Raw genomic sequence first — 26,142 nt, 5'->3', positions numbered from 1 at the left:
AGTTGTAGAGAGTGATGAGGTCTCCCCTCAGCCTCCTCTTCCTCACACTAAACAGCCCCAACTCCCTCAGCTGCTCCTCATACGATTTGTTTTCCAGGCCCTTCACTAGTTTCGTTGCCCTCCTCTGCACTCGCTCCAGCACCTCGATCTCTCTTGGATTGAGGTGCCCAAAACTGGACACAACACTCGAGGTGTGGCCTCACCAGTGCTGAGTACAGGGGCACAATCACCTCCCTACAATCACTCCACATAGGAGTTTCACCTCAGTAAGGTTCAGATGTTCATGTAGCCCAGTCTTATGGGCTTCTGCATCCTCCTGCCTTCCTCATCTTTCCATGAGGATCCTGTATTGATAGGAGGGAAATTTTTTTAACTTTGGGGATTTAGAGATGCAGTAGCCTGCAGACTCCACTCAAGGGTTCACTCAAGGTACCACGCATCTCACAGATCAGCCGGAGTGACTGGCCCAGTGGCTCTTCCCCAAAATCATCAAGGAGGTAGCGGGTAGTGGTGGCAGCAGGGCTTTGTGCCATGTCCCCTAGTCTGAAGGTCACAATTTCAGCCTCAGACTGATTGCCACCAGCCAGGCACCGAGGCTCACGGCAGCATCGGTGGGGTGGGACGTGTTCCTGCTGACCCCTGGGGATGAGGCTGATCTTGGCCCCACTGAGTAGTTAGTGTTTCTAATTGCTCTTCGTGCTGTTTTTTTGTAATAAAAACAGGAACTGAGAAATCTGTTTGCTACTGCTTTGACCTCTATATGCAAATCTTCCCTGAGGGTCAGATGTGTGAGAGAAAAACGATGCCGGTGTAATTTAAAAATTATATGATGACATTTGTTAGCTCTTCTGCACATGTAAGTCTATAATTGCCTGTTAATTAATGAAAGTAACATAATTGTTTCATTTTTAAAGTTCTGCTGTTTATCAAAACATGTTTGTAACAGTTACACAGACTGCTGTAAAGCTACCTAATATTTTAAGTTACCTGGCCTGATGCTACTTGTTCTTAAATATTCCCATGATCATTTCTTCGTGTTAGTTGATGGCAGGTTTAGAAAATGAAAATCTGGGGTGCACTTTAACTGTCACAGAACTTGAGAGGTGTTCGTGGTGTTGTTGCATAAATGTGCCCAAGCCCCATTTCTGCAGCTGCTCCAAAGGTCATTCTGCTGATACAGGGCAGGAGATCTCCCGTCGGCTGGGATGTGGCCAAAAAAAATGGGAATGACACATGTTGTTTGGTTCAACAAGGGCAAAGGTAGAGTCCTGCACCTGGGGAGGAAGAATGCCAGACACCAATCTAGGTTAGGGGGGATCTTCTGGAAAGCACTACTGAGGAGAAGGATCTAGGGGTCCTGGTGGACAGTAAACTCTCCATGAGCCAGCAATGGGCCCTTGTGGCCAAGAGGCCAATGGGATCCTGGGCTGTGGAGGGAAGAGTGTGGCCAGGAGGTGGAGGGAGGTCATTCTCCCCCTCTGCTCTGCACTGGGGAGGCCACAACTGGAATCCTGCCTCCAGTGCTGGGCTCCCCAGTTCAAGAGAGACAGGGAACTGCTGGAGAGAGTCCAGCGTAGGGCAACAGAGATGATGGAGGGCTTGGAGCATCTCCCTGATGAGGAAAGGCTGAGAGAGCTGGGGCTCTTGAGCCTGGAGAAGAGAAGGCTGAGGGGAGACCTTATCAATGCTGACAAGTGTCTAAAGGGTGGGTTGGAGGAGGATGGAGCCGGACTCTTTCCAGTGGTTCCCAGTGACAGGACGAGGGGCAACGGGCACAAGCTGGACCATGGGAAGTTCCACTGGGATGTGAGGAAGAACTTGTTTGGGGTGAGGGTGGCAGAGCCCTGGCAGAGGCTGCCCAGGGAGGGTGTGGAGTCCCCTTCTCTGGAGATCTTCAAGCCCCACCTGGATGCTCCTGAGTGATGTGCTCTGGGCAACCCTGCTTTGGCCGGGAGTTGGACTGGAGGATCTCTAGAGGTCCCTTCCAACTCTGACAATTCCGTGATTCTGTGACAGAGGAATCAGGGCTTTGGGCTTGTCCTCTCTGGCTTTCCTGTGTGCTAATAGGTCATCAGGCCAGCATAATTAGTTAATCCAGCCTGCCCTATGTGGGTTTGGCTCCTGCGGATAGAGCAGGAGTGCCTGCCTGTGGTTGTGTGGCACTAGTTCTGGTGTTGATCAACGAAGTAATTAACAGGCCATGTGCCCAAAGGGATGTCTCTGCCAGGGGCTCCCCAGCCTCAGCCCGTCTCTCTGTGCAGCACTGGCTCTGTGCCACAGCTCTACTTACAAACTCAAGCCATTTCTGTCACAAACTGTTGGTTTGTTTGACTTTCTGCTCTGGTAAGGGACCCACTCTTTACTTAAAGACTTCAGATGTCAGGAAAGGCACCGTGCCCTTCAAACATACTTTTGCTCTTTGTGAAACTAAACATAAAGGAATGAAATTGCAGCTCAACTGGAGTCAGCAGCAAAACTTTCATTCACTTATCAGTGGTGCCAGCACCCAAATTATTCCAGTTTGTGGTGACACTGATGTTGTTAGAGATGAGAAGGCAGGAGCTATGGACCAGCCCCGTTGTTTCTGATGGAGTATTTCCCTCCTGTGAAGGGCTTGTTGTTAGCAGAGGAACACAAGTGTTTCTCTTTCAAACATGCTTTACCCAGAGGGGGAAAAAGATGTTTTTCCCTGCTTGACAGCTGATGGTTTGTTACTTCCTTAACTCTGAGCTCTTCACATGGATATTATCTTGCTGACAGAGTGAAAGCAATTTAGTAATCGCTTGCAAAAGAAAATTGACTCCATTAGAGTTCAGTTGCCTTTGTTCCAGCCATGAAAATGCAGACACTACCTGATTCATATATAAATTGTTTTGATAGTTTCATTATTTTTTTCTTAGTTGAGTTTGTTAAAAGTGCATTTGACCACCTCCCTGTGATATCTTCGTGCTGCCGTGACCTGTGTAAGGAGAGGTGGGTCCTCCGTTACCCATCACTGGCATGGGGACGGCTCTTGCTGGGTCTCTGGCCACAACCCAGCAGTCACCCACAGCCTGCCTGGAAAACACTGCTGGGGTACTTGACAAATTTCACACAAATTATAGGTAAATGTAGGAAAAATATTCCTTTGAAACAGGAAATGGCTGCTTTGGATCCTGTCTGAACGATGTCACTATTTTCTAAATGCTAGTTTTCCTTCACTTTGAAATGCTAGTTTTCCTTCGTAGACTGTCACTGAGAGCAGAGGTTGTCTTTATGTTAACCTGTCAGCTTCTTTGTTAGTCTTTAACCTTCCTATTTTCTCCATCGTTACGATCCTGGTTTTGTCTTGAGCTTCCCTCCTGCTCTCATGTTCTTCGCCGTGGTCCTAACCATTTTGCTCACTGCAGTCAGTATCTGCCTGCCCTTTGCAGCTGCAGCCACCTCAGGATTGTCTCCCGTGCTGCAGCTCCCACACCTCCTGTGCCCTCTTTGAGAGAGAATCCCAAGTGTGCAAATCCTTGACTTCACCTGTAGGAGAACCGGGTCAATCCAAATTGCACCAGCTTTCATAGCCCTCCTTTGCCTTTCAAGTCTGCACTCTTTTCCATTATATTTTCATAGAATTGTCTAGGTTGGAAGACACCCTTGGGATCGAGTCCAACCATCAACCCTACTCTACAAAGTTCTCCCCTACACCATATTCCCCAACACCACATCTAAACGGCCCTTAAACACATCCAGGAATGGTGACTCAACCACCTCCCTGGGCAGCCTGTTCCAGTGTCTGACCACTCTTTCTGTCAAAAATTCCTTCCTAATGTTCAGTCTAAACCTACCCTGTTGGAGCTTGAAGCCATTCCCTCTTGTTCTGTCACTAATTACCTGTGAGAAGAGACCAGCACCACCCTCTCTACAGTGTCCTTTCAAGTAGTTGTAGAGAGTGATGAGGTCTCCCCTCAGCCTCCTCTTCCTCAAACTAAACAGTCCCAGCTCCTTCAACCGTTCTTTGTCTCCTTTCCATTTTTTCCTGACTCATTTACTGATGTCACAGTTGACAGTTTGTGTCATTGCAATTTGCTCCCATGGATATGACTCCTGCACGTGGCACCCGACTCCTCGCTCTTCGCTTCTTGCATAACTGGGGGGCTGTCAGAGCTCTACCCCAACCTGCCCATCTGTCTCTTCTCTCAAAGTTAATGAGCCTTTTTCTTCTCGCTTCAGGCATGTTACATGCCCTGACTTATTCATAGATGATGTCTATTAGAATTGTCAAATGCTCTGAAAATTAAATTATTTCTCTAAATAAAGAGCCTGCTTCTAATCTCATTGAAGATGTTTCAGTGCAATTGGCCCGTTTTCTAGTCTAAATCAAGAGTGACTACACTGAGACCTCTCTGACTGGAGAGGCAACTGCGCCTTCTTGTTTAATTGAAGGTATTTGTGATTAACTGTAGTGTAAGAGCTCAGAATCTGCCCCTGGCTTCGTCTGGAAGCAGCAGCACAATGCAGAATTTATCTGGAATAAGGCATCCAGATGAAAATGACCTCTCGTGGCACAAAGCAGCCAGCACGAGGGGATTGGTTTGTTTGCTTTTAGAGTGGTGGAACATGCAGAAAACCGTTTGATGTTAATTATTGTATTTCTCAAAAGGGTGAAAGGGAACGAAGGGAAAAAAGCTACAGTTTGTAATAGAGTTGCTACATAAGTCAAAGGAGAATTAACAGTGAATTATGAGTATGAAATAGGGCATTAACTGAAGTTGGATAACAATAAGCAAAGTGTGTGTGGGGGAAAGCTCAAATTCATGTAATTGTGTTAAGAAAATCAGTAACAAATTTGATTCATACTGGAGTGTGTTTTCCCCAGAACAGTTTTGGGGAAAAAAGAAAAGTAATTTAAGACTTCTAATAGTCACTCTTTCTATTTTTTTCTTTCTTTGTTACTAAACCCAAAGCTGATCAAACATTTTGATTTCTGGCCCCTTTTTTCCTTCTCTCAGTAATAAGGCCTAGGAAAAGAAAGAAGCTAGAATTAAAGAAATGAAACAAAATACTGTGTTTTCCTTTTTAAAGTCGAGCTTGTAAGATTTTATTTTTTTTTTTAAAGGCTAGATCATAAGATTTAATCAAAAAGCTGTTTTTGTTAGAACAAATTAAAAATAGTGTTAAACAGTCCCTATTGAATGCTGAAAAGGGAAGGGAGACTTCACGGAGCCGGTGTACATGTGCAAGATGCAGCTGATCAGAGAGAAGGAAGGAAACACAGAAAATGGGTAAAACTTGGGATCTTGGATTTTGTGAGGAAAACTGGCCCAAGAGACGGGTGCTGGTGGCACCATCTTGGGTGAATCTCTGGGTCAGTCTCCTTGGAGCTGGTCTGGGTGCCTGTGGATGGGGCTGTGGGTGACATTGCTGAGGGATAACCCATGTCACCACCCTGGGGTGAGGAAGGAACCGGGTGAAAACTGATGGAGAGAACCAGGGCAAGGCATCTAACGGTACGAGAGTGAGGAAGAGGGGCAAGAGCAACGTGGTATGCAGAGAACCATGCAATCATTTAGATGCTACAGACCTGTTAGATGACTGATGTAGCTGAAGAAAATGTACTTTTTTTGCAAACGCAGAACTTGCCAAGAAAGGCAGAGGAATACTTGGAATTCAGAGATGTGTTATGAAGGGCTTTGCTGAGGTATCACAAACCTGCTGGTGTAAATAATCTCCTTTCTTCAAAGCAAGAGTCATGACTAAGACCCTGCCCAGTGGAGCCTACGGAAAGAAATGCAATGGTGACAGAGGGATGCAGTGGTGGACACTTTGTTGGAGTCCCACATATTGTTCCCTTGTACAGTTAAACAAGCCAAGCCCTTTAGTCTTTTCTCCGATGACTGATCACTCAGATGATAACCTTGTTGGGGGAGGGGGATATTATCTGGCTATCTCTTGACAAGCCAAGGAATGATGCCCCAAGATCTGAGGGCTGGGTCACTAGCAAAGACCCTCAACCTGTTGCTCTGAGATGTGCTGGGTATGCTGCAGCATGTTCAAAGTTTTATGGGGATGAGCCAGGGGCTCCTGAGGTGATAGTAAACAGGGAGTCACAGATATAACACCTCAAAGGAAGACCACCTGAAGAGCAGCACAAAGGAATTCTAGCCAGTAATTCAGCTCCACTGAGCACCCGGCTGAAGTGCCTTTATACAAATGCACATAGTGTGGGGAACAAGCAAGAGGAGTTGGAGATGTGCGCACGCCTCTAGGGCTACAATCTTATTGGCATCACAGAGACGTGGTGGGATGGCTCTTATGATTGGAGTGATGGAATGGAGGGATACAGACTCTTCAGGAAGGACAGGGTGGGGAGATGAGGAGGGTGTGTTGCCCTCTAGGTCAATGACCAACTGGAGTGCATGCAGCATCACCTGGGGATGGATGAAGAACCAACAGAGAGTTTATGGGTCCAGATTAAAGGGAACACAGGAGCAGGTGATGTTACAGTAAGGGTCTGCTACAGACCACCTGACCAGGACAACCGAGTGGATGAGGCCATCTGTAGACAGATAGGAGCAGCATCATGTTCACAGACCCTGGTCGTCATGGGGGACTTTGACTGCCCCAGTGTCTGTTGGAAGGACAATACAGTGGGGCACAAGAAACTTAGAATTAAAGAAATGAAACAAAATACTGTGCTTTCCTTTTTAAAATCAAGCTTGTAAGATTATTTTTTTTTAAAGGCTAGATAGACTTCAGGAGAGCAGACTTTGGCCTCTTGAGGGACCTGACTGGCAGGGTAACATACTGGAGGGGAGAGAGGCCCAAGAAAGCTGGTTAATATTCAAGGGTCATCTCCTCCAAGCTCAGGAGTGGTGCATCCCAAGAAAGACACTGTCCCACACGACATCCTGGTCTCAAAATTAGAAAGTTATGGATTTGATGGATAAGGAGCTGGCTGGATGGCTGCACTCAAAGGGTTGTGCTCAATGTCCAAGTGGAAGCCAGTGATGAGTGGTGTTCCTCAGGGGTCAGTACTCACAGGTCAGGTGCCCATGCTGTTTAACATCTTTGTTGGAGATGTGGACAGTGGGATTGAGTGCACCCTCAGCAAGTTTGCTGATGACACTAAGCTGTATGGCAGAAAATGGGTAAAACTTGGGATCTTGGATTTTGTGAGGAATGCCCAAAATTAGAAAGTTATGGATTTGATGGATAAGGAGCTGGCTGGATGGCTGCACTCAAAGGGGTGTGCTCAATGTCCAAGTGGAAGCCAGTGATGAGTGGTGTTCCTCAGGGGTCAGTACTCACAGGTCAGGTGCCCATGCTGTTTAACATCTTTGTCGGAGATGTGGACAGTGGGATTGAGTGCACCCTCAGCAAGTTTGCTGATGACACTAAGCTGTATGGCACAGTCAGCACACTGGAGGGAAGGGATGCCAATCAGAACACGAAGTCCAACCAGGCCAAGTGCAAGGTCCTGCCCCTGGGTCCCGGCAATCCCAGGCACAAACACAGGTTGAGTGGAGAAATGGCTGGAAAGCAGCCCTGAGGAGAAGGACCTGGGGAGTGTTGGTGGACAAAAAGCTCAATATGAACCAGCAATATGCTCTGGCAGCCCAGAAAGCCAACCACATCCTGGGCTGCATTCCCAGCAGCGTGGCCAGTTGAGCAAGTGGGGGAGATTCTATCCCTCTACTCTGCTCTGGTGAGACCCCACCAGGAGCACTGCATCCAGCTTTGGAGACCTCAGCAGAGGAAGGATGTGGACCTGTTGGAATGAGTCCAGTGGAGGGCCATGAAAATGATCAGAGGGATGGAGCACCTCTGCTGTGAGGACAGGCTGAGAGAGTTGGGGGATGTTCAGCCTGGAGAAGAAAAGGCTCTGGGGGAAAACTTAGAGCAGCCTTCCAGTACCTAAAGAGGCTGCAGGAGAGATGGGGAGAAACTCTTGATCAGGGAGTGGAGCGATTGGAGAAGGGTGAATGGTTTTAAACTGGAAGAGGGGAGATTTAGATTAGATATTAGGAAGAACTTTGCTGTGAGGGTGGTGAGAGCCTGGCCCAGGTTGCCCAGAGAAGCTGGGGCTGCCCCATCCCTGGAGGGGTTCAAGGCCAGGCTGGAGGGGGCTTGGAGCAACCTGGTCTGGTGGGAGGTGTCCCTGCCCAGGGCAGGGGGTTGGAACTGGATGATGTCTAAGGTCCCTTCCAGCCCAAACCATTCTATGATTCTATGACTCTCTTGTTCTGCTGTTTCCACGGGTGAGCACAGTCCAACCACCCAGCTTTGCCCAGCTCTGGGCTGGCTGGGAACGTGCTGGTGCTGGTCTGCGTGCCGTGTCCATGTGGCACAGCAGTCTCTGCTGCTTACTCAACTCCTCGGGGCACCAACCCATCTTTGGTGCAACATACCCATGGCCCCCTGCCTGGAGCTGACAGGACGCTTTTGCCTGTGAATGCACAGGCTTGTTCCTCTTTGAATCATCTTTCTTGAAAATAGAAGGTTAGTGAATAAAAATACAGGTGTTAGGGCTCAAGTGTCTTGTACCACTGGCATTAATTCCTCCTTATTTTTACAAGAAGTCCTTTGCTTGGTGTATATATAGCTTAGATTATATTTGTCTCTTTTTCATGTCTCTCTCGTGCTGACGTATGGCTTTGTGTCCAACTGATAAACTCTCAGTTTACAGCCAAATTCTGCTAGTTATTTATAGTTTGTATTATTATATTTAATTATTAGTTCAGTCCTCAAAGGCATTCAGCTTCTCCTGTGTGATGTTCCAGCCTTTCCCAATGTGGGTGTTGCATCCTGGTTTTGAATCAGTACATTTAATTCCCAAAGTAAATGTTTTGTTTTAGCATCATTAAAAAAAAAAAAAAGAAAAAAAATGGAGTGAAATGGCTATCAAGATCAAACTTTGCCAGCCTCCCATGGTTTGGTTTTTCACCCTAATCCATTTTCATCTCCTCTGCAGCCAATTCCGTGGCAGTTTCACAATTTGTCTGTTTGTGCTTTTCTCTGGAGTCTGCTTAATAGTTTCTCTGGTGACACCATATCAAATGGTTTAATGAATTCTGTGTAAATTAGAACCACTGCATTTGTTTTGCCTGGAGAGTGGGGTGTTAAAGAACAGACACAAAAAAATCCAAGACGCCAAGTCAAGACTCTTACAATGTACATCTGGGAAACTCATGTCGCACTTTGTAGCCCTTCCCATGTATCTTCATGTCTCTAATTTTCCTTTTAAATCTCTTCTGGAATGTTGCCTGGTTAAGGTCAAACTAAAAGGTTTATAATTGTGTGGATTATTTTCTATCTTTAAATGCAGGCACCACACAGACTAGTTCTTTTGACTGTTTTAGCCTGATGTTGTCCTTTATCCGTGGGGGTTTTTTGTTTTGTTGGTTGGTTTTTTTAATAATGGTTGTTAAGTATTTTCTTTTCTACCTACTTTTGTCTTTAGGATTTCCCTTAGTACTGGTTTACCAACATACCCAGTTGTGATATATTTAGATCACAGAAGTCTTGGCTTCTGAATGTGTATTATCAGTCATCCCTTTTCAGGTCCATGTGGATTCATTTTCCAAGAAAAAAAAAAAAAGGAAAAAACAACAACCCACTCAAAATGGGGAAAAAACCAAAACAAAACCAAGCCTTGCATTTCTGCAGTGTTTTTTGGGTCTGTGGCTGGTTAGTTTTTGTTTTGTGGTAGTTTGAGTTTTTTTTAACTGTTTGTTGTTTGTTTTTTTTTAAATCTCTCTGAGGAATTGCTTAACTTACCTTTGTTCCCTGACATTCCTAGGATCCAACGTATTTCTCATACATTAAATAGCCATGTGAGAGCCTGTAAAACTGGAAGAAGAGTTAAAATACAGCAGCTGCTTCATGGTCCTATTCTCTGCTGGGGGGCATCTCCATAGAGATTCTCAGGAGAGCATCTCCATAGACCTTAAAGAAGAGGTGTGGTGGTGGGAGCAGAGCTCTGGTATGTGAGAGGCTGCTGATGGTAGGAATCACTTAATGATTCCATACGGTACTAACCCGTGGCTATTCTTGCTATGAATAGCTACGTTTTTGATGCAATTGTTCTTATATCAACTGTTGTTATGAATGAGATACAGGTAAGTCGAGTAACTCATGAATAGTTCAATAATCCCTTCCCTGACATTGTACAGGTATGTGAAAACACATATTTAATTATACTATTAGAGTAAAAGCCCTGAGTGGTTTGTCAGTTCATTAGGGACAATTTTTATTATGCTTTGCCCTTCGCTTTGCTTTTCTCTGGCTTATCTGATGCTGTGATTCTTTTGAAAGACGCCCGGGCAGCGCTGACAACAGGAGGGGTGCTCCGTGGCATATATTAATAATGCACCGGCACATTAGGTAGGAGGCCTCTATTAAGCATCTTATAATTTAAAATAAATAGCTCTCTGAGCTTTGAATTGGAAGGTTCTGCAGGTTCAGGTTCTTACTGGGAAAATCAATTTAAGGGAGAAGCGATTTTGTGCGTGTGACCCCACGGGGAGCCCCCGTGTCCTGGTGAGGGACCTGCGGGATGGGTGGCACCTCCTGAGCCCAGGGTCCCCTTGGAAAGCAAAGGGGGGATTGTCCCTGGATCGTGGGTGGTGCAGGCTGTGCCTCATGTCACTGTGTAATACAGCCCAGTTTCTTCATTAGAAAAGGAGTGATGTTAGCAAACTGGCGTGATTTCAGAAGGCTCGGAGAGCTGGAGCAAAAAGGAAGCTACACATGCAACATCTTGCTTGATTACGAAATCAGCCGTATTAAGTAGTAGATGAATCACCACCATTCCCCTAAAAATGGGCACATGTGTTTTATGTGATGGTATCTGTGTGTTCATGCCATGGCTCGTGATCTGGCCTGATGAATATGCATGTTCTTCCTTTCCAGATTGACTGCTGCTCTCTATTATTATTGCAAAGTGTACACAATAACTTAGGAATATCAGGTTCATTCTAATTGAATATGAGATTTCCTGAGAAACATAATTTGAAAATAGATCACTTCTTGATTATTTTTTTATGTAGATGTGTTTTCCTACTCATGCATGTGTACTGGTAACGAATGCCATGTATATGGTAACTGAGAATTATGAAGATAGAGCACTGTGCTGCAGGTCCACCCAGAGCAGGTTGCACAGGAACTTGTCCAGGTGGGTTTTGAACTTCTCCAGAAAAGGAGACTCCACCACCTCCCTGGGCAGCCTCTGCCAGGGCTCTGCCAGCCTCATAGGAAAGAAGTTCCTCTACATGTTTAGAGGGAACTTCTTATGTGCAAGTGTGTGCCTGTTACCTTTTGTCCTGTCCCTGGGCATCACTGAAAACAGACTGGCCCCATCCTCCTGACACCCTCCCTTTGAGTATTTATAGGTGTTGATCAGATTCCCCCTCACCCTTCTCTTCTCCAGACTAAAAAGACCCAAGTCCCTCAGCCTCTCCTCATCAGAGAGATGCTCCAGGCCCCTCATCATCTTTGTAGCCTCTGCTGTCCCCTCTCCAGCAGTTCCCTGTCCTTCTGGAACTGGGGAGCCCAGAACTGGTCCCAGTGCTCCAGATGGGGCCTCCCCAGGGCAGAGCAGAGGGGCAGGATGACCTCCCTCCACCTGCTGCTCACACTCTTCCTGATGCCCCCCAGGAGGCCATTGGCCTCTTGGCCACCAGGGCCCATTGCTGGTTCATGGTCATCCTGTTGTCCACCAGGACTCCCAGGTCTTTCTCCTCAGAGCTGCTCTCCAGCAGGTCACCCCCAACCTGTCCTGGTGCAGGGGGTTCTTCCTCCCCAGGTGCAGCACCTACACTTGCCCTTGTTGAATTCCATCAGGTTCCTCTCTGCCCAGCTCTCCAGCCTGGCCAGGTCTCACTGAACGGCAGCACAGCCTTCTGGTGTGTCAGCCACCCCTCCCAGTGTGGTGTCATCAGCAAACTTGCTGAGGGTACACTCCATCCCTCAGCGAGTTACTGTGTCGTAAGGCTGAATTAAAAAGGGAGGGAGGGAATGTCACCCCAGTGGTGGCAGGAGTTGGGGGGTCTTCACAGCCACAAGAGCTGCCTTGGGGGATTCTGCAGACTCAGACCTCCCTGTGCTGGGGAGCAAAGGCACACGATGCCCGTAGCAAGTGTTGACATTTTAACACTGTTATTGAATGCTTTCCATTATTTATCAATAAGGATGAGGCAAAATCTCAATTTTAATTCGCGATTAACTCCATGCGCTGTGGCTGGTCTTCTTACAAAGATGAACTTCAGCCGCTGGGGAAATACTTATTTAAAAAAAAATATATAAATAATTAAACAGCCAAATCCCAACAACCACAAAATCCCCACAGCAAAAATGAAAAAAAAAGGTAGTTTAGAACTATATTTGCACATAGTAAGATATGAACATCTATGGTGTAATCACTCCAAGAAGTTAGGACAGGATATGATGAGACTCAAATTTATTCTGTTTTGGTATTTCTGCGTGTTGGAGCCGAGAGAGCAAGTTTATCATTGCAGGGAGTGGCAGAGTATCTACATCTTCTTGTGAGGTTCCCAGTTGCTCTTCCACCAAGGGACAATAAAAAATCAGGATGCTGGTCTTACTGCCAGAAGGTAGATTAAGATCTCTTCTGTGTGCTTGTGTTGCCTTGAAACGTCTGGAAAAGAAATTAATGCCTTTCTGACTCAGTGTGAGGGAAGATACGGAGAGGAAAATTAATGCTATTTGGTTTTGGACAGAATGGTAGTGATTCATTATTATGACCCTACAAAATATCATTACTTGAGCTTGTGTCTGAGAAAATCCATTTTCCTCTTGCTGTGAAAAAGTGAAATATTCTTTCTTAGTTTGCAAGTAATTAAATAGTTATTTTCTGTGTTGGAATTAAAAAACAGTGGTAAAAAGCTGTGTTGGGGGAGGCTTCCTTAAGGTTTTATTAAGTGTTTTTTGCACTGATATATCTCCAGTACCTGCTGGGAAAACTTCCAGAATTTCTTGCAAAACAGTAGAAGGAGTATTGAATACTTCCTTGGAAAGAAAGTCCCTAATCAAATTGTGGGTAGTATGGTCCCCAGTTCAAGAGTGGATCTGGAAAGCATTTAAATACTTAAAATTAGGCATAATCACATCCCTGGACTGCATCTTCAGTTAATTTTAAAGTGGGTATCTGCAGAATAATCATTAGGTTTTGATTTTTCTTTTCCCACTGCAATGATTGTGAAAATGTGCCCCTGTGTTGATGGAGCAGGTATTGCTTTCAAAAGATGGGAAGGTTTCCTGATGCTACCAAGTGATTAAAATGACCTGGGGCTTCCTACAGCTGCCACTTTTCAGAGTATACTTGGATTGTGGGTTCCTCAGATGCCTGCAACCCCACCAGGGGACCCGAGGGGAGGAGCTGGCATCACTGCTTGCATCTTCTGTGGTGTGGCAGGGGCAGGACCCTGGTCCCCAGTCATGCAAACTGGTGTCCTCACTTGTGCTGTCCCACCTGGGCACGCAGCTTTATTTCTGGCCTTGGGGAAACAAAAGGGACAGGATGTGCTGGTCTTATCCCCTGCTTGAGTGGTAAGGACAAGATCAGGTGTGTATCCAGGGACTGGAGCTCAAGAAAAAGCCCCCAGGTTGGACAGCTTTGCTCAGAAGCACATTCCTGATCCAATCATAGAATAAATGAGGCTGGAAGGGACCTTGTGAAAGGTCTCTAGTCCAACCCCATGTTTGAAGCAGACTAACTCCAAAGTCAGATCAGCTGCCAGAGAGTAATCCCCAGCTGTGTTTTGAGCATCTCCAAGGATGGAGATCCCACAGTCTCTTTGTGACCCACTTCCCTTGTCTGACCACCCTCACCGTGATTTCTTCTCTCTATTTTTTTTCCTATTTTATACATGATTTCCTTAGATCTATCGTTGTGCTTCTTGTCGTTTTGCTGTGCAGCTCTTGGAAGTGTCTCACTGTCTTCTCTCTAAGCACCAGCAGGCAGCTGTGGGCAACAAATACAGCCCATTCAATGCCTTTTCTCTGGGCTGAAACAAATGTGGTGCTGAACCAAACTCAGTAGCTGGTGTGCTTCAGCCCCAGTCACTTCAGTGGTCTCCGTTGGATGTGCTGCATTCTCACACACCATTTAAAAATAGATCTGCGCAGAAATAGGGATGCATTTCTGTGCTGCTACAAAAAGGAGAAAGATGAGTTGCAAGTGCCTAAAATTCGGAATTTGGTAAATATAAAAATACAGTTCTATTCAGTCACTAAAACTAGAGGGGCCCTTGCAAGTGTGTCATGAAAAGATGTATTTTAAAGCAACCGTCTGTTCCAAAGAAAAATGAAAATGAATTTGGCAATGCCTTAAAAAACTAATCTAGTAAAGATGCAGGAAATACAGAGTTTAGAGTGAAGAATGAAGCCTTAAATCTGCCTTCTTGAGCCTAAACTGTGTATGCTATTATATAATTTAAGATTACTTGCCATTTTGTAAAGGCCTTTGTGGAGCTGTAACAATTTACATCAGCTGACTATCTGGCTCAGATAGTTGTAAACTATCTGCAACTGTTTGCCTGTCAAAAATTGCAGTACTTGCAGTTCAGTTTACTTGACTTCAGATTTATTTTTACCCTTATGGACATCTACCATCAAAGCCAAGGCTGAAGGAAAAGCTTTTGGTTTAAAATTAAGTTTGATTTTTAACAACTTGTTGGCTTTCATCTGCTTATCAATAAAATGTGAGTGCAACCCAGAGAACTGAATAGTGCTGACAGTTTAGAGGGAAAAAAGCCTCTTTTACTCACATATGGCCTTTGTGCCTTTGCAAACCATCAGATATTGCCTATTTTTTTGCTGGGAGGGAATTGCAGAAAGTCATTGCTTTAGATCATTAAGTACTTTAGTTTTTTAGGGCAAGACCTACCATGAATTAATATATTATTCTCCTCTCTGAGTCTGCCTGAGTCGTGGGTTCTTTTTTGGGGCTAAATTGACAATCCTTGATTTCTTACCCAATTTCAAAGGCATATTGTTAGCATTGAGGCTGTGAGTCCCAGAGAGTTATTAAATGATTTATGAGAGCGCGGGAGCTCGGCAGTCTGTCCAGGAGAGGCAGGATCCTGGCTGGGGGCCGGGCAACGGCTCGAGTTCTCAGCAGGTGGCTGATTTTCTCCAGGAAAAAATATTCTGAGCTTTGAAGGGTAAAACAACTGAAGACGAATGCGTTTAATTCGAAGGAAGAAATAATTGTGTTTATTCCAAAAAAAGGTTGGTTGGTATGTTTGGTTTTTATCTTTTAGCAAGAGTAATGGTGGTAAATGTTCCCAAAGACACGTGAACCCCCCAGTGCCCCACCAGTACAGACTTGAGAACCACCGTGGGGTTTGTTTTCCTTCAATTTAACCTTATGGAATATCTGAAAACTTTGGCATACGAAACTCTTGCTTTAAATAATTCATGTGTTCTTTATAGAAGATAAACAAAAATGTTCATCTAGCTTCAGCTTATTCTAAACTGGACTTAAAGACTGGTGGAAAAACCATGGCCAAAGAACTCATTGCTTACCTCTATCAAAAAGCAAGAGTGGCATAGACAAGGACTTGGCTCTGCTGAATGTTCATATTACAATTTTAAGGATTATCAGCAGTAGATTGAACTGGAATTGATGATCGATCACAAAATTCAGCATGCATACTTTGGAGCTAGCTATTGGAAAAAAAATCTGTGATAGGCACTGGTTTTAATTTAAAACTATGGAGATATTAAATATATGCAGAATTCATGAATAAAATGTGAATTATTTTTCTGGTACAGTGACGTGCTTAGAAGACTGTAGCTGAAGGAATTAGTCATAAAGTTTTACCTCGTGGAGACTGAGGGATGCACTGAAAAAGAAGGCAGATAACTTCAAGCCAGAATCCATGCAAAATAATATAAAAGTATTAACAAAGCAGTGGGACAGTTAATTCTGAAGGTGGAGCCCAATCTTGAGCATTGCTGTAGTCAAATTCCCAAGTATCGTTTTTCAAAATGAATATGCAAAGTGCTTCCTCTATTGATTTTAAGGCAGCTGAGATAATATGATTGTTTTAATTTATTTTTTTTTTTTTTCACCATTATAGTCTTGGATAAAACTTATAACAATTTTGAAACCTTCATTATCCTGACGGCCGCTCCAAGGTATTCTTGCCACTAGAGAACCCGATGCTATTCTGGGATGAATGACAATGATTCTCCAGGCAATGAAAACTGAAAATAAAACAATAATAAAAGCAATGTAGAACAAATTGGGGTCAATGAGACTTGATAAGGACTCTCGCACGGGGTTTGTCACAGAAATGCAGTAGATGGGGCCAGAAGCATCGGCTCAGACCGAAGGGTCGCCTCTCTTCCATGTAATGATGTGAAGCTCCATCACTGTTTATGCCAGACCTGATGATGGCTGAATTTAGGCAGCATCAAGACAATGTGATGCTATTCTGGTCTGAGAGAGTCTCTCCTCCGTTTCCCAGCTGTGGGGACCTGGTAGCACCCAGGGCTGGATGACGGTGGCAGAGAGAACCAGGGCTGCCAAGTTCTTTCTGGTCACTTTGAGGGACAAGGTGACAGAGATCGAGCAGTGCCAACATCTTTGGTCAATCTCAACCAGGAGTTCAGGGGCTACAGAGCTCCTGCCAGTGTCATGGCTTTTTTTTCTACACGTATGTTGTACATATGTACCGGGTTATTGCAGGTATGGCATTTCCATAAGTGCACTTGGAAGTTGTTTTTCTAGGTGTCTTTGTGATTTCACTTTCTTTTCCTAGTTCTGTAATGGCATAAAAATAGTCATGAGTCACTCCATGAAATAGATGAATGGGCCAAGTTAAAAAAAAAAAAAAAACAACCATAATTTCTTGTAATAGCAACGATGGAATTTGGAGTCAGAGATTCTTTTTTACCATTGTAGTCCTAATTAAAAAAAAAAATGGTTTCTCAATATCATAGCATAATTTTACTCTTGCATGTAAAACATGTGTATCTTTAACTACTGACAGGCTGGGGGGGGGGGGATTATTGAAAAATCTGTTAGACTTTAGAAAAATGTAATTTTCTTGCTGAGAAGCTGGCGTGTACCAGATTTGCAGAATTTACTTTGTATAGAAAGCATTTTGCTCAAAGTCTGTCTCTGTGTGTGTTTGAAAACTGCTCGTTTAGAGCAAGCAAATGAATTTTAAAGTCTCCCTTTCTCAGACCTTCCTGACAAAACCAATTTTTCTCCTGAGGATAATTGAATTCAAAGCAAGTTGTATTTGGTGACTAGTATAATTTTGAAACCCCATGCTTTGCTGTACATTGGCAGCCAAATAACATACATTTTATTTTTATTATTAAAGCTAATGAATAAGCAAGTGATAATTCTGGCTACTGATTTTTTAATGTCATGCTTGGATGCAAACGTCATTCATGGAAGAAAATGTTATTGCAAATACATTTGTGAAACGCAAGAGGGAATGACCATTTTGGAATTGAGTCCTGAGCAGTTATAAAATTAAACATTTTAAATTCAGGAATCTTATCTTGCAGCTGTGTTGGTTTTGGGGTAGGTTTTTTTCATGACCTAAAGTTGAGACATCTCTCTGCCCATGTCCCTTTGGCAACCCCAGCTAGTACATGCCAGGGACATCGAGCTCTTTACATCCATGGTGAGAGTCATGGTAGGGTCACCTTCTCTGAACCCTCCAAGATCTCAGAGCTGGGGAGAAGAAAAGCAGGGGCTGGGTGTCCTGCTCTGTGTCCATGCCCTCATCTTTGGGCATGAATGTTCTTCTCATCCTGCCGAAGTGCATGATGAGGAGTGCCCTACTGCTTCTTGCACTGTGGAAAAGGGATTTGGAAAAATGGTTAATTTTGTTCACAGCTTTAAAGTAAAAGCTGTATTTTGGAAAGAAAAAATACTCTGAAGTATTTTGAAACTTTCTAGAGACTTTTTTTTTTTTTTAAACCAGCTAAGTTGGAAAAATAAATGGTCCAGTGACTACTTGCTAATTCATCTGCATATGCAGCTGCAAAATTATTTTCTGTGCACATAGTGCAAAACTTCTTCCTAAATATGAGGTTTAGAGACCCTTTGGGAGTAATTAACTATAATGCAGAAGCAAATCTGGGTTCATTGTACACACTGCTCATTTAAGACATGTTTTTGTGCACAAAGCCCATTAGTAAGTTTCCAAAACCTCCATGAATGTTAAACATTTTATTATGGGACTCTGAGTGCTTCTTAGTTTGCATAAAATTTAATGTAATCCCATGCATTACATCTATCTTTTGAGCCCTGGGTAGCAAATTGCTGTGTCACGTGTGGGCCACAGTGTATTCAAGGGCTAAAATCTGGCTTTTATTTAGTTATGTATTTAACAGTGATACGGCAGCTCTTTTCCCGTGGACTACACAAAAAGGTGGGGATCTGCTCAACATAAATTCCATGCTGTTCATCTCAATCTACTCACCGGTCAACTTCCATACAGTGTGTGGGGTTTGTTGTTGTTGTTGTTCTGCTGACTGCTTTCCTTTTGTGCTTTAGTCCTGTGCTACACGTGGATGGTGGGATCCTGACCATGGTATAGGGGAAACACCAAGCAAAGCTGCTGTTTCCATCAGTTGTACAGCACTGGCACTCAAACAATCCAGCTCTGAGGATGTAACTTAGCCAGGACTGGGAATACATGGCCTCAGTGGGTGTAGGCAAGAGCCTGAAGTTAAGAGTATGTTTAATTTGCTGAATTGGGTCAATGCCTGAAGCTAATGGGCTCCTCCAGAGGCAACAGCGTGATGCTCTCTGGTCTGTTTTCCATGGGCAGGAGGGGACGTCCTCCGACTCGCCCTCCCTGTCAACTAATTTGTGAAGAAGCATAAATCACCTGAGATACTCTGAGGAAATCCATCCCACCGGCTGTGCGTGGTGAGGGTGGTGATACTGGGATGTGCTGGGCAGTGGGCTGGTAGGGCTGGGCTTGCTGGCCCCGCTGCGTGCTGGTGATCAGATGCAGATGAAGAGCAGAAATAACTACTCAGCTTTTATGAAAGGTTGTTATTTCTCTTCCTTTAACTCTTTGTTACCTGTTTGGAAAGATTGGCAGCATAGATATCGTAAATGTTACCTGACATATATTGTGTCTTATCCACCATTTATTTCCCAACAAAAACCAAACTATAGTCTTTGTTATTATAGGAGAGTTAATCGTTAACATCTGACAGCTTTTCTAACACCTGTGCTTTATCTCAGAATATGCAAAATATATCCGAATGCTTCCATTTAAGGGGGTGGTTCACATTGTGCTTTGGTGGCGCTGTCTGGATTGGTTGGGATTTCGTGCAATTACTATTTTACACAGCGGCAGAGTATCTGTGAAGTGGCTATCAATTGGAACATATTTTGCTCTTCAGACTTGCTTTTGCAGGTTTCACAAAACATTTAATTAGTGATAATCAGCTTCTAACCAGCCCGAGCACACTGATGTGATTCTCTCCCTCTCTTCCCCCATAATTGTAGGCATCGTCTGTACCCATAAGATAAATTACTTGCAGTCTGGAGAACATCCTAGCCAGCAGGAAGGGAGAGAATAAGAATGTGATTTGCATGGGGATAAAGGAGGTGTTGTATGAACTGTGATTTCAGTGAAAAATATACTTTTTCTCTCCCTTTCAGAATGGTGGACCTGGAAACCAGCTGGAGATTGCGAAGTCTCCTTTCCCTCGAGGTTGCTGGTCAGCGGTCATCTCCCACCACACCCAAGGGAACTAGAAGAGCTCCATGCTGACTTCTGAAAGGTTTGTTTCACTATGGGAGATCAAATTATTTTCTGGCTCAGGTTTTGTGAAGTTCGGCATCTGCCTTGGACCTGCAGTTTGGAAAAGGGATCATCTCTGAGGCACGGTTAAGAGACGGAAAAACCAGTCCCAGACGATGAGCACTTTAAGTAGCACTGGAATATTACTCAGCTTAACGACAGTGTCTGTTACGCTGGATTTTAGTTTGCATGGTGGTCTGATGGCTTGGTCCTTAAGCAGCAATTTGACTCTGAATCAGAGTTTGCCTACATCTGATCCTCTGAATGCCTCTGAGAAGGGTGAAGTCTCTCGGATGTCCGTGAGGGAGAAGAACTGGCCGGCCCTCCTGATCTTGGTTGTCATCCTGCTGACTATCGGGGGAAACATATTGGTAATTATGGCTGTGTCCTTGGAGAAGAAGTTGCAGAATGCCACAAACTTCTTCCTGATGTCCTTGGCGGTGGCAGACATGCTGGTGGGTATCCTGGTCATGCCCGTGTCCCTCATTGCAGTCCTGTACGGTAAGTGGCTTCCCTCCTTGTTTGACTATCTGCTTTTGCAGGGAATCCCCTGAGGCTCTCACAAAATGCTTTGCCCGAATTTTTTCATGCGTTGGTAGCTTGGGGAGTATCAGTGTGGACTCCGGCCATGGGTGTGTGCTGAGGTTCATGGCTTCCCTCCTTGTTTGACTATCTGCTTTTGCAGGGAATCCCCTGAGGCTCTCACAAAATGCTTTGCCTGATTTTTTTCATGCGTTGGTAGCTTGGGGGGAGTATCAGTGTGGACTCGGCCAAGGGTGTGTGCTGAGGTTCACGCTCTTCTGGGTGAGGGCGATGTTTCTGTGCTGCTGGGAATGGTGTTGATATCTGGGGTTTTTTTATTACTGAGGCCATTGAGAGAAGCTGCAGCAGTGAGTCAGCTTTTTACCTTTTGGTTGGACTGCCCCAAAATTTGCTAGGACACCGAGGGGTTAGGGAAAAGCTGAGGAGTGTCCTTGGGACTGACCCAGCTCTGAACCAGGTCAGAATTTTCCCTTGAGCTCCCACTGGTATCAGTGGGGTTTGAGCAATAATGTGGGGAAGAGAGCGGGTTTGCGCTGGTAGATTTGGCATTCAAATAAAAGCCTTCACTCCATACCTGAGCTTGCCTTGTGCCTTTCAGGGGGGTCATTGTGCCTGTCACTGTGCCTCAGTTTCCCTGTCTCTAACCTGAGAACTCTGGTTCAAAACACTTTGAGATCTGCATTTGTTGCCCCCCAGCTGTCCCAGGGCAGGTGTGTTTGTGCTGATGGGCCCTGTGCTCCAGGGTAGAATCACTGTTAGTGCCTCAAAGGAGTAAACTGTCCAACACATCCAACTTTCTCATCTGTCTGGGACTTTGAACCTGATTAATTTTTTTTTTTAATTTTTTTTTTTGGTGTGGTGCTGAGAATCTCCATCCCTGGATATTATAAAGGGGTATTGTGTTGGCCTCTGTATCTCTGATCATCGTGTTTGTATCCTCATGTATCAATATAATGTGTGTGAGTTTAATAGATGACGCTTAATCATTTTTGAAGCCTGTTTTCAGATTTTCTTTGAAAAGTATCGTTAATATTGATATTTCTTGGAAACAAATAATGCTGTTTACGTGCAGATTTGATTAGAAATTGGTTTACTGTCCTATAAAGTAAAATGTAGGGATATTTATGTGACTTCTTCCCTTGCCTAAATGATTAAGTCAGAGATTCATTTCTCAAACACATTGATCAAGCATACATAATTCCAAAGCTTATATAACTTGTCTACAGTGAGTTAAATCAATATGTGATTTAGGTACATTGAGATCTTATGAATAAAGCTTTTTATTTTGAGCTGTCAGAATAGTTCCATCTCTAAATCTTCTACGTATTAGAACATGTGTATTTTATTTTTAGCATTTTACTCCAGTTCCCTGGAGCTTGAAAGGGAGCATATAAATACTGAATGATTTGATTGACCTGCACTTGCATAAATTCTGGGTTACCCAGTGACTCTAAAAAGGTGAATTTATGGAAGTGATCTTCCTACATCCATACTTTCTGAGGTTTTGGAAACTAATGGAAATGGATTTTCTGTTCTGCCTAGAAAATGATTACTTAAGGTCGTTTAAAGGTGTAAACTACGCTGCATACTTAAAGGCAAGTAAATATCATTGATCTGAAGAGGAATTGTAATCTTTTCTACCAGAGCACCAGTATTAGCTGTTGATGGCCCAAACGCTCCTCCACAGGCAAACGCCACTAAACTTTTTTTTTACTTTTTTTGGCAAAAACAGTAATTTCAGCACAGGCATGGAAAATTTGTGGGAATCCTGTGAGAAGTGAGAGTAGCTGGTGTTATCTGAAGGGTGGGAGGATGCTGCTGGAACAGTAATTTCAGCACAGGCATGGAAAATTTGTGGGAATCCTGCGAGAAGTGAGACTAGCTGGTGTTATTTGAAGGGTGGGAGGATGCTGCCGTGCTGGCATCGCTGCCCTGGGCCCGGCCGGGAGCCCCGGCTGGTGTGTTGCCTTCAGGCTTTGCAAGGGGGAGAGGAAAAGCTCTGTATGGGGAAAACGGAGCTTCAGGGGAACTTGATTTGAATAGGACCCCTGTAAAATCACTTTTCTGTGTTATTTAAGCTACTAATTGTGGAAGTAAGCAGCCAGGGCAGTGCCGCTCCAGCAGCAAGGGCATAAGGCTGCCAGAGGGAGAAAGTCTGTCCCCTCTCCCAAGTGATTATTTTCTAATGCATCCTGAAAATAAACTCTTGGTTTGACACCCAGAAGCTATAAAAGGCATGGACTGACTGGGTATGTCTGGGAGAGGACCAAAGGAAAAAGACTGATGTTGTGTCAAGGGTATTGCTGCTCTTTAAACCCACCATAACACACGGATGCACTTTTATGTCCATCTAGAAAAATAATTTAGGATGGAAGAATTACAGGACATGTCAACAACCTCAGCATTTGGTGGTTCATACAAATAAAATGTGCATGCAGGAGCACAGAGGGTAAGCAAGTTAAACCTGTCGCTCGTCGCTACTTACAGCTTGGATCAAATACAGCTGGGTCTTCCTCAGCTTCCCGTGTGCTGGAGTCACCAGGCTTTTTGGAGTCCCACACCCATTTCTAGCTTTGGCAGGGCGGGCAGGGGGGTATCTCCTGTACTGTACTCCACTTGGTGGGCCAGTTCTTACAGACACACGGGACAGCAGCTGGAAAGGCTCTTGGCAGAGTGGCACCATCACCAAATGCTGTTGTTATAACCAGCAGCCTCCAGAGACCATCACTTATTCCCGAGTCTAGCTTCTCTGGTGTCATAAGCAGCAGCTCTGCACCACTGCACACACTAGTTTTGAGGACAAAATCTGGCCTCTTGTGTAACACAGGGGTTTCCTGGCTTAGTATGTTTGGAGGTTTAATTTGTGGAAAACCAGTTTTCCTTACAGCAGCCTGCAAGCGCTCTGGATGCCACAGTGGCCAGTGGGACAGTGGACTTTATCTTGATTTCTAAGAGCTAGAGGTCAGGAGTCCAAACATATGAATGCTCTAGTAGGTTTTATATTCTGTTGGGAGTGGTAGCGCAGAAACCAGTATCAGTGGTTTGCACATCAGCAGAATTCCTCTGAGTGTAGCAGGGTTCCTGGCCATGGACCCATCAGGGAGAGCGTTACTGCTGGGAGGTGTGACACTGAATGTTCAGTCATATTCACTCTGTGTATCTTACCCTGTACGTTTGATGTAGTCCATACATTACAACACTGGGCTGTTTTAAAAGCTGCCGTATGCTGTATGGACAAACGTATGCATCTCTTCCAGATTTGTAGAAGTCACTCTTAATTTACATAATCAGAAAGGAACATTAAAGAATACATATAATAAATAGAAGAGTGATGAAGTGGCTTTTAAGTTCTCACATCAGCTCTCTCAGCCCCAGTGATAAATTCTAGTTTGCAGAGTAGGTTTGTTTCCTTATTTTTTGGCTAATGAGGTAGAGGAAGTAGATTTCACTTCAAGCATAACCACAAAATTGAATAGACACCCTCCACAAAGGCTTCTGGTTTTCAGTGGTTTTCTTAATTAAATGAAGGAAAAATCAACTTGTCAGTAAATTCAAGAATCTTATTACAAAGGAAGGGATGGCAGGATGCATCATGCTGGATTTTTCACCAATTAGTCAGCGCTCTGATATACTTATCAATTAGTTTTTCTTAAATGTCTTGGACTAGTTGATGAGTTGCATTTGACAACTTAGAATGTTTTCCATGGCATGCAGTTCCTAAAGAACTAAACAAATTAGTATGCTAATTTATAAGCATGTGTTGGGGGGAGTAAATCAGAAATTAACACCATGTTTCACTCAACAGTGAAACTTCTGATTAATAAAAAATGCAGCTATGATAGGGTATCAGCTATTCTGCATATAATGGAGCTTCTGAGAACAAATGGAGATTGTCTTCTCAGCTTGGAGCATTTTAGGGACAGGCAGTGGTGGGTTTGCATCATCTCTGGTGTTTGTGGGCAGGAAAGAGAGGGCTGCTCTTTGCCTGGGAGGACTGGAGAAGGAATGGGAGGGAATCTCATCAGCTGATCTGAGTGGAAGTTATAGATGGTATTGAACTTTCCTCGTTCTAATGAAAGGAGTTCACAGCTGTGAGCAAGTAGCCCGAGTGTGGCCAGCAAGGGGCCACCACGCTCACCTGCCACTCCAGGTGCCAGGGCTTCTCTCTTCTCTTTGAGTTCCAAAAACCACGGAGTGCTGGTGGCCTGATGCAGCTTCCAGAAGGCTGGTATGAGATTCAGCATCCATTACCCCCAACTGCTGGAGCAGCTTTACATCCAGATTATTGTTATTATTGATAATTATCATCATTATCATGTGCTGAATAGACACCCTCCACAAAGGCTTCTGGTTTTCAGTGGTTTTCTTAATTAAATGAAGGAAAAATCAACTTGTCAGTAAATTCAAGAATCTTATTACAAAGGAAGGGATGGCAGGATGCATCATGCTGGATTTTTCACCAATTAGTCAGCGCTCTGATATACTTATCAATTAGTTTTTCTTAAATGTCTTGGACTAGTTGATGAGTTGCATTTGACAACTTAGAATGTTTTCCATGGCATGCAGTTCCTAAAGAACTAAACAAATTAGTATGCTAATTTATAAGCATGTGTTGGGGGGAGTAAATCAGAAATTAACACCATGTTTCACTCAACAGTGAAACTTCTGATTAATAAAAAATGCAGCTATGATAGGGTATCGGGGAGTAAATCAGAAATTAACACCATGTTTAAACTCAACAGCGAAACTTCTGATTAATAAAAAAATGCGGCTATGATAGGGTATTAGCTATTCTGCATATAATGGAGCTTCTGAGAACACATGGAGATTGTCTCCTCAGCTCGGAGCATTTTAGGGACAGGCAGTGGTGGGTTTGCATCGTCTCTGGTGTTCGTGGGCAAGAAGGAGAGGGCTGCTCTTTGCCTGGGAGGACTGGAGAAGGAATGGGAGGGAATCTCATCAGCTGATCTGAGTGGAAGTTATAGATGGTATTGAACTTTCCTCGTTCTAATGAAAGGAGTTCACAGCTGTGAGCAAGTAGCCCGAGTGTGGCCAGCAAGGGGCCACCACGCTCACCTGCCACTCCAGGTGCCAGGGCTTCTCTCTTCTCTTTGAGTTCCAAAAACCACGGAGTGCTGGTGGCCTGATGCAGCTTCCAGAAGGCTGGTATGAGATTCAGCATCCATTACCCCCAACTGCTGGAGCAGCTTTACATCCAGATTATTGTTATTATTGATAATTATCATCATTATCATGTGCTGACAGAGATGCGCTGAGCACTTGCGCAGACTTGGCTGTTTGTTCTCCTGCTGTCGCTCAAACAGCCTGTTCTGCCTCTCCTTTCCCCTGCCCCAGGGTGGCACTTGCTGTCAGCAGTGGATGTCCTGCAGAGAGACCTGGTCAGGGGGGACAAGGACAAGGTGCTGCTGAGTCCGTTCCTTGGCACAGCCAACCCCTGAAAGGACAGAGGGAGGGTGCCCGGGGTGTTGCAGACCTTTGGCAGTGCCAGGGTGTGTTGTGCACCTTCATGATGCCGGGTGTTTTCTGAAGATGCAGCAAGGAGCAATGTGCTTCTTCAACAGCTGTCGTTATTTTGGGGGAGGCTTTTATTTTTTTAAATTTAATTTTTTCCCCCCTACTGATTTCTAAGGATGACTCTCGAGGTACTAGTCAGTATTTAGTGCTGCCGAGCAGCCACAGCCGCCTGGGCTCAAGTGCTGTGTGGGAGGGCTACAAGGAGTTAAACACAGTTGTTGTTTGGCCCTTCATTCTCAAAAAAAAAAAAAAAAAAAAAAAAAAAAAAAAAAAAAAATTT

General features: G+C 44.4%; 1 protein-coding gene across 3 annotated transcripts in view; it reads left to right on the top strand.

Annotated features, from left to right (window-relative positions):
* HTR2C (5-hydroxytryptamine (serotonin) receptor 2C, G protein-coupled) overlaps positions 1-26,142 on the top strand; it is a 200,317-nt gene that overhangs the window by 120,982 nt on the left and 53,193 nt on the right. For all 3 annotated transcript variants that reach the window (XM_014955380.1, XM_014955382.1, XM_014955379.1), the window contains exon 3: positions 19,643-20,285. In XM_014955380.1, coding sequence (XP_014810866.1) covers positions 19,901-20,285 — 385 coding nt within the window. In that variant the 5' untranslated portion in view covers positions 19,643-19,900. The remainder of the gene's footprint in view (positions 1-19,642; positions 20,286-26,142) is intronic.

This window comes from Calidris pugnax, unplaced genomic scaffold (assembly GCF_001431845.1).
Source record: "Calidris pugnax isolate Ruff unplaced genomic scaffold, ASM143184v1 scaffold38, whole genome shotgun sequence".
Taxonomy (NCBI): domain Eukaryota; kingdom Metazoa; phylum Chordata; class Aves; order Charadriiformes; family Scolopacidae; genus Calidris; species Calidris pugnax.
The sequence above is the reverse complement of the archived record's forward strand: the minus strand, read 5'-3'. Positions and strand labels throughout refer to the sequence as shown.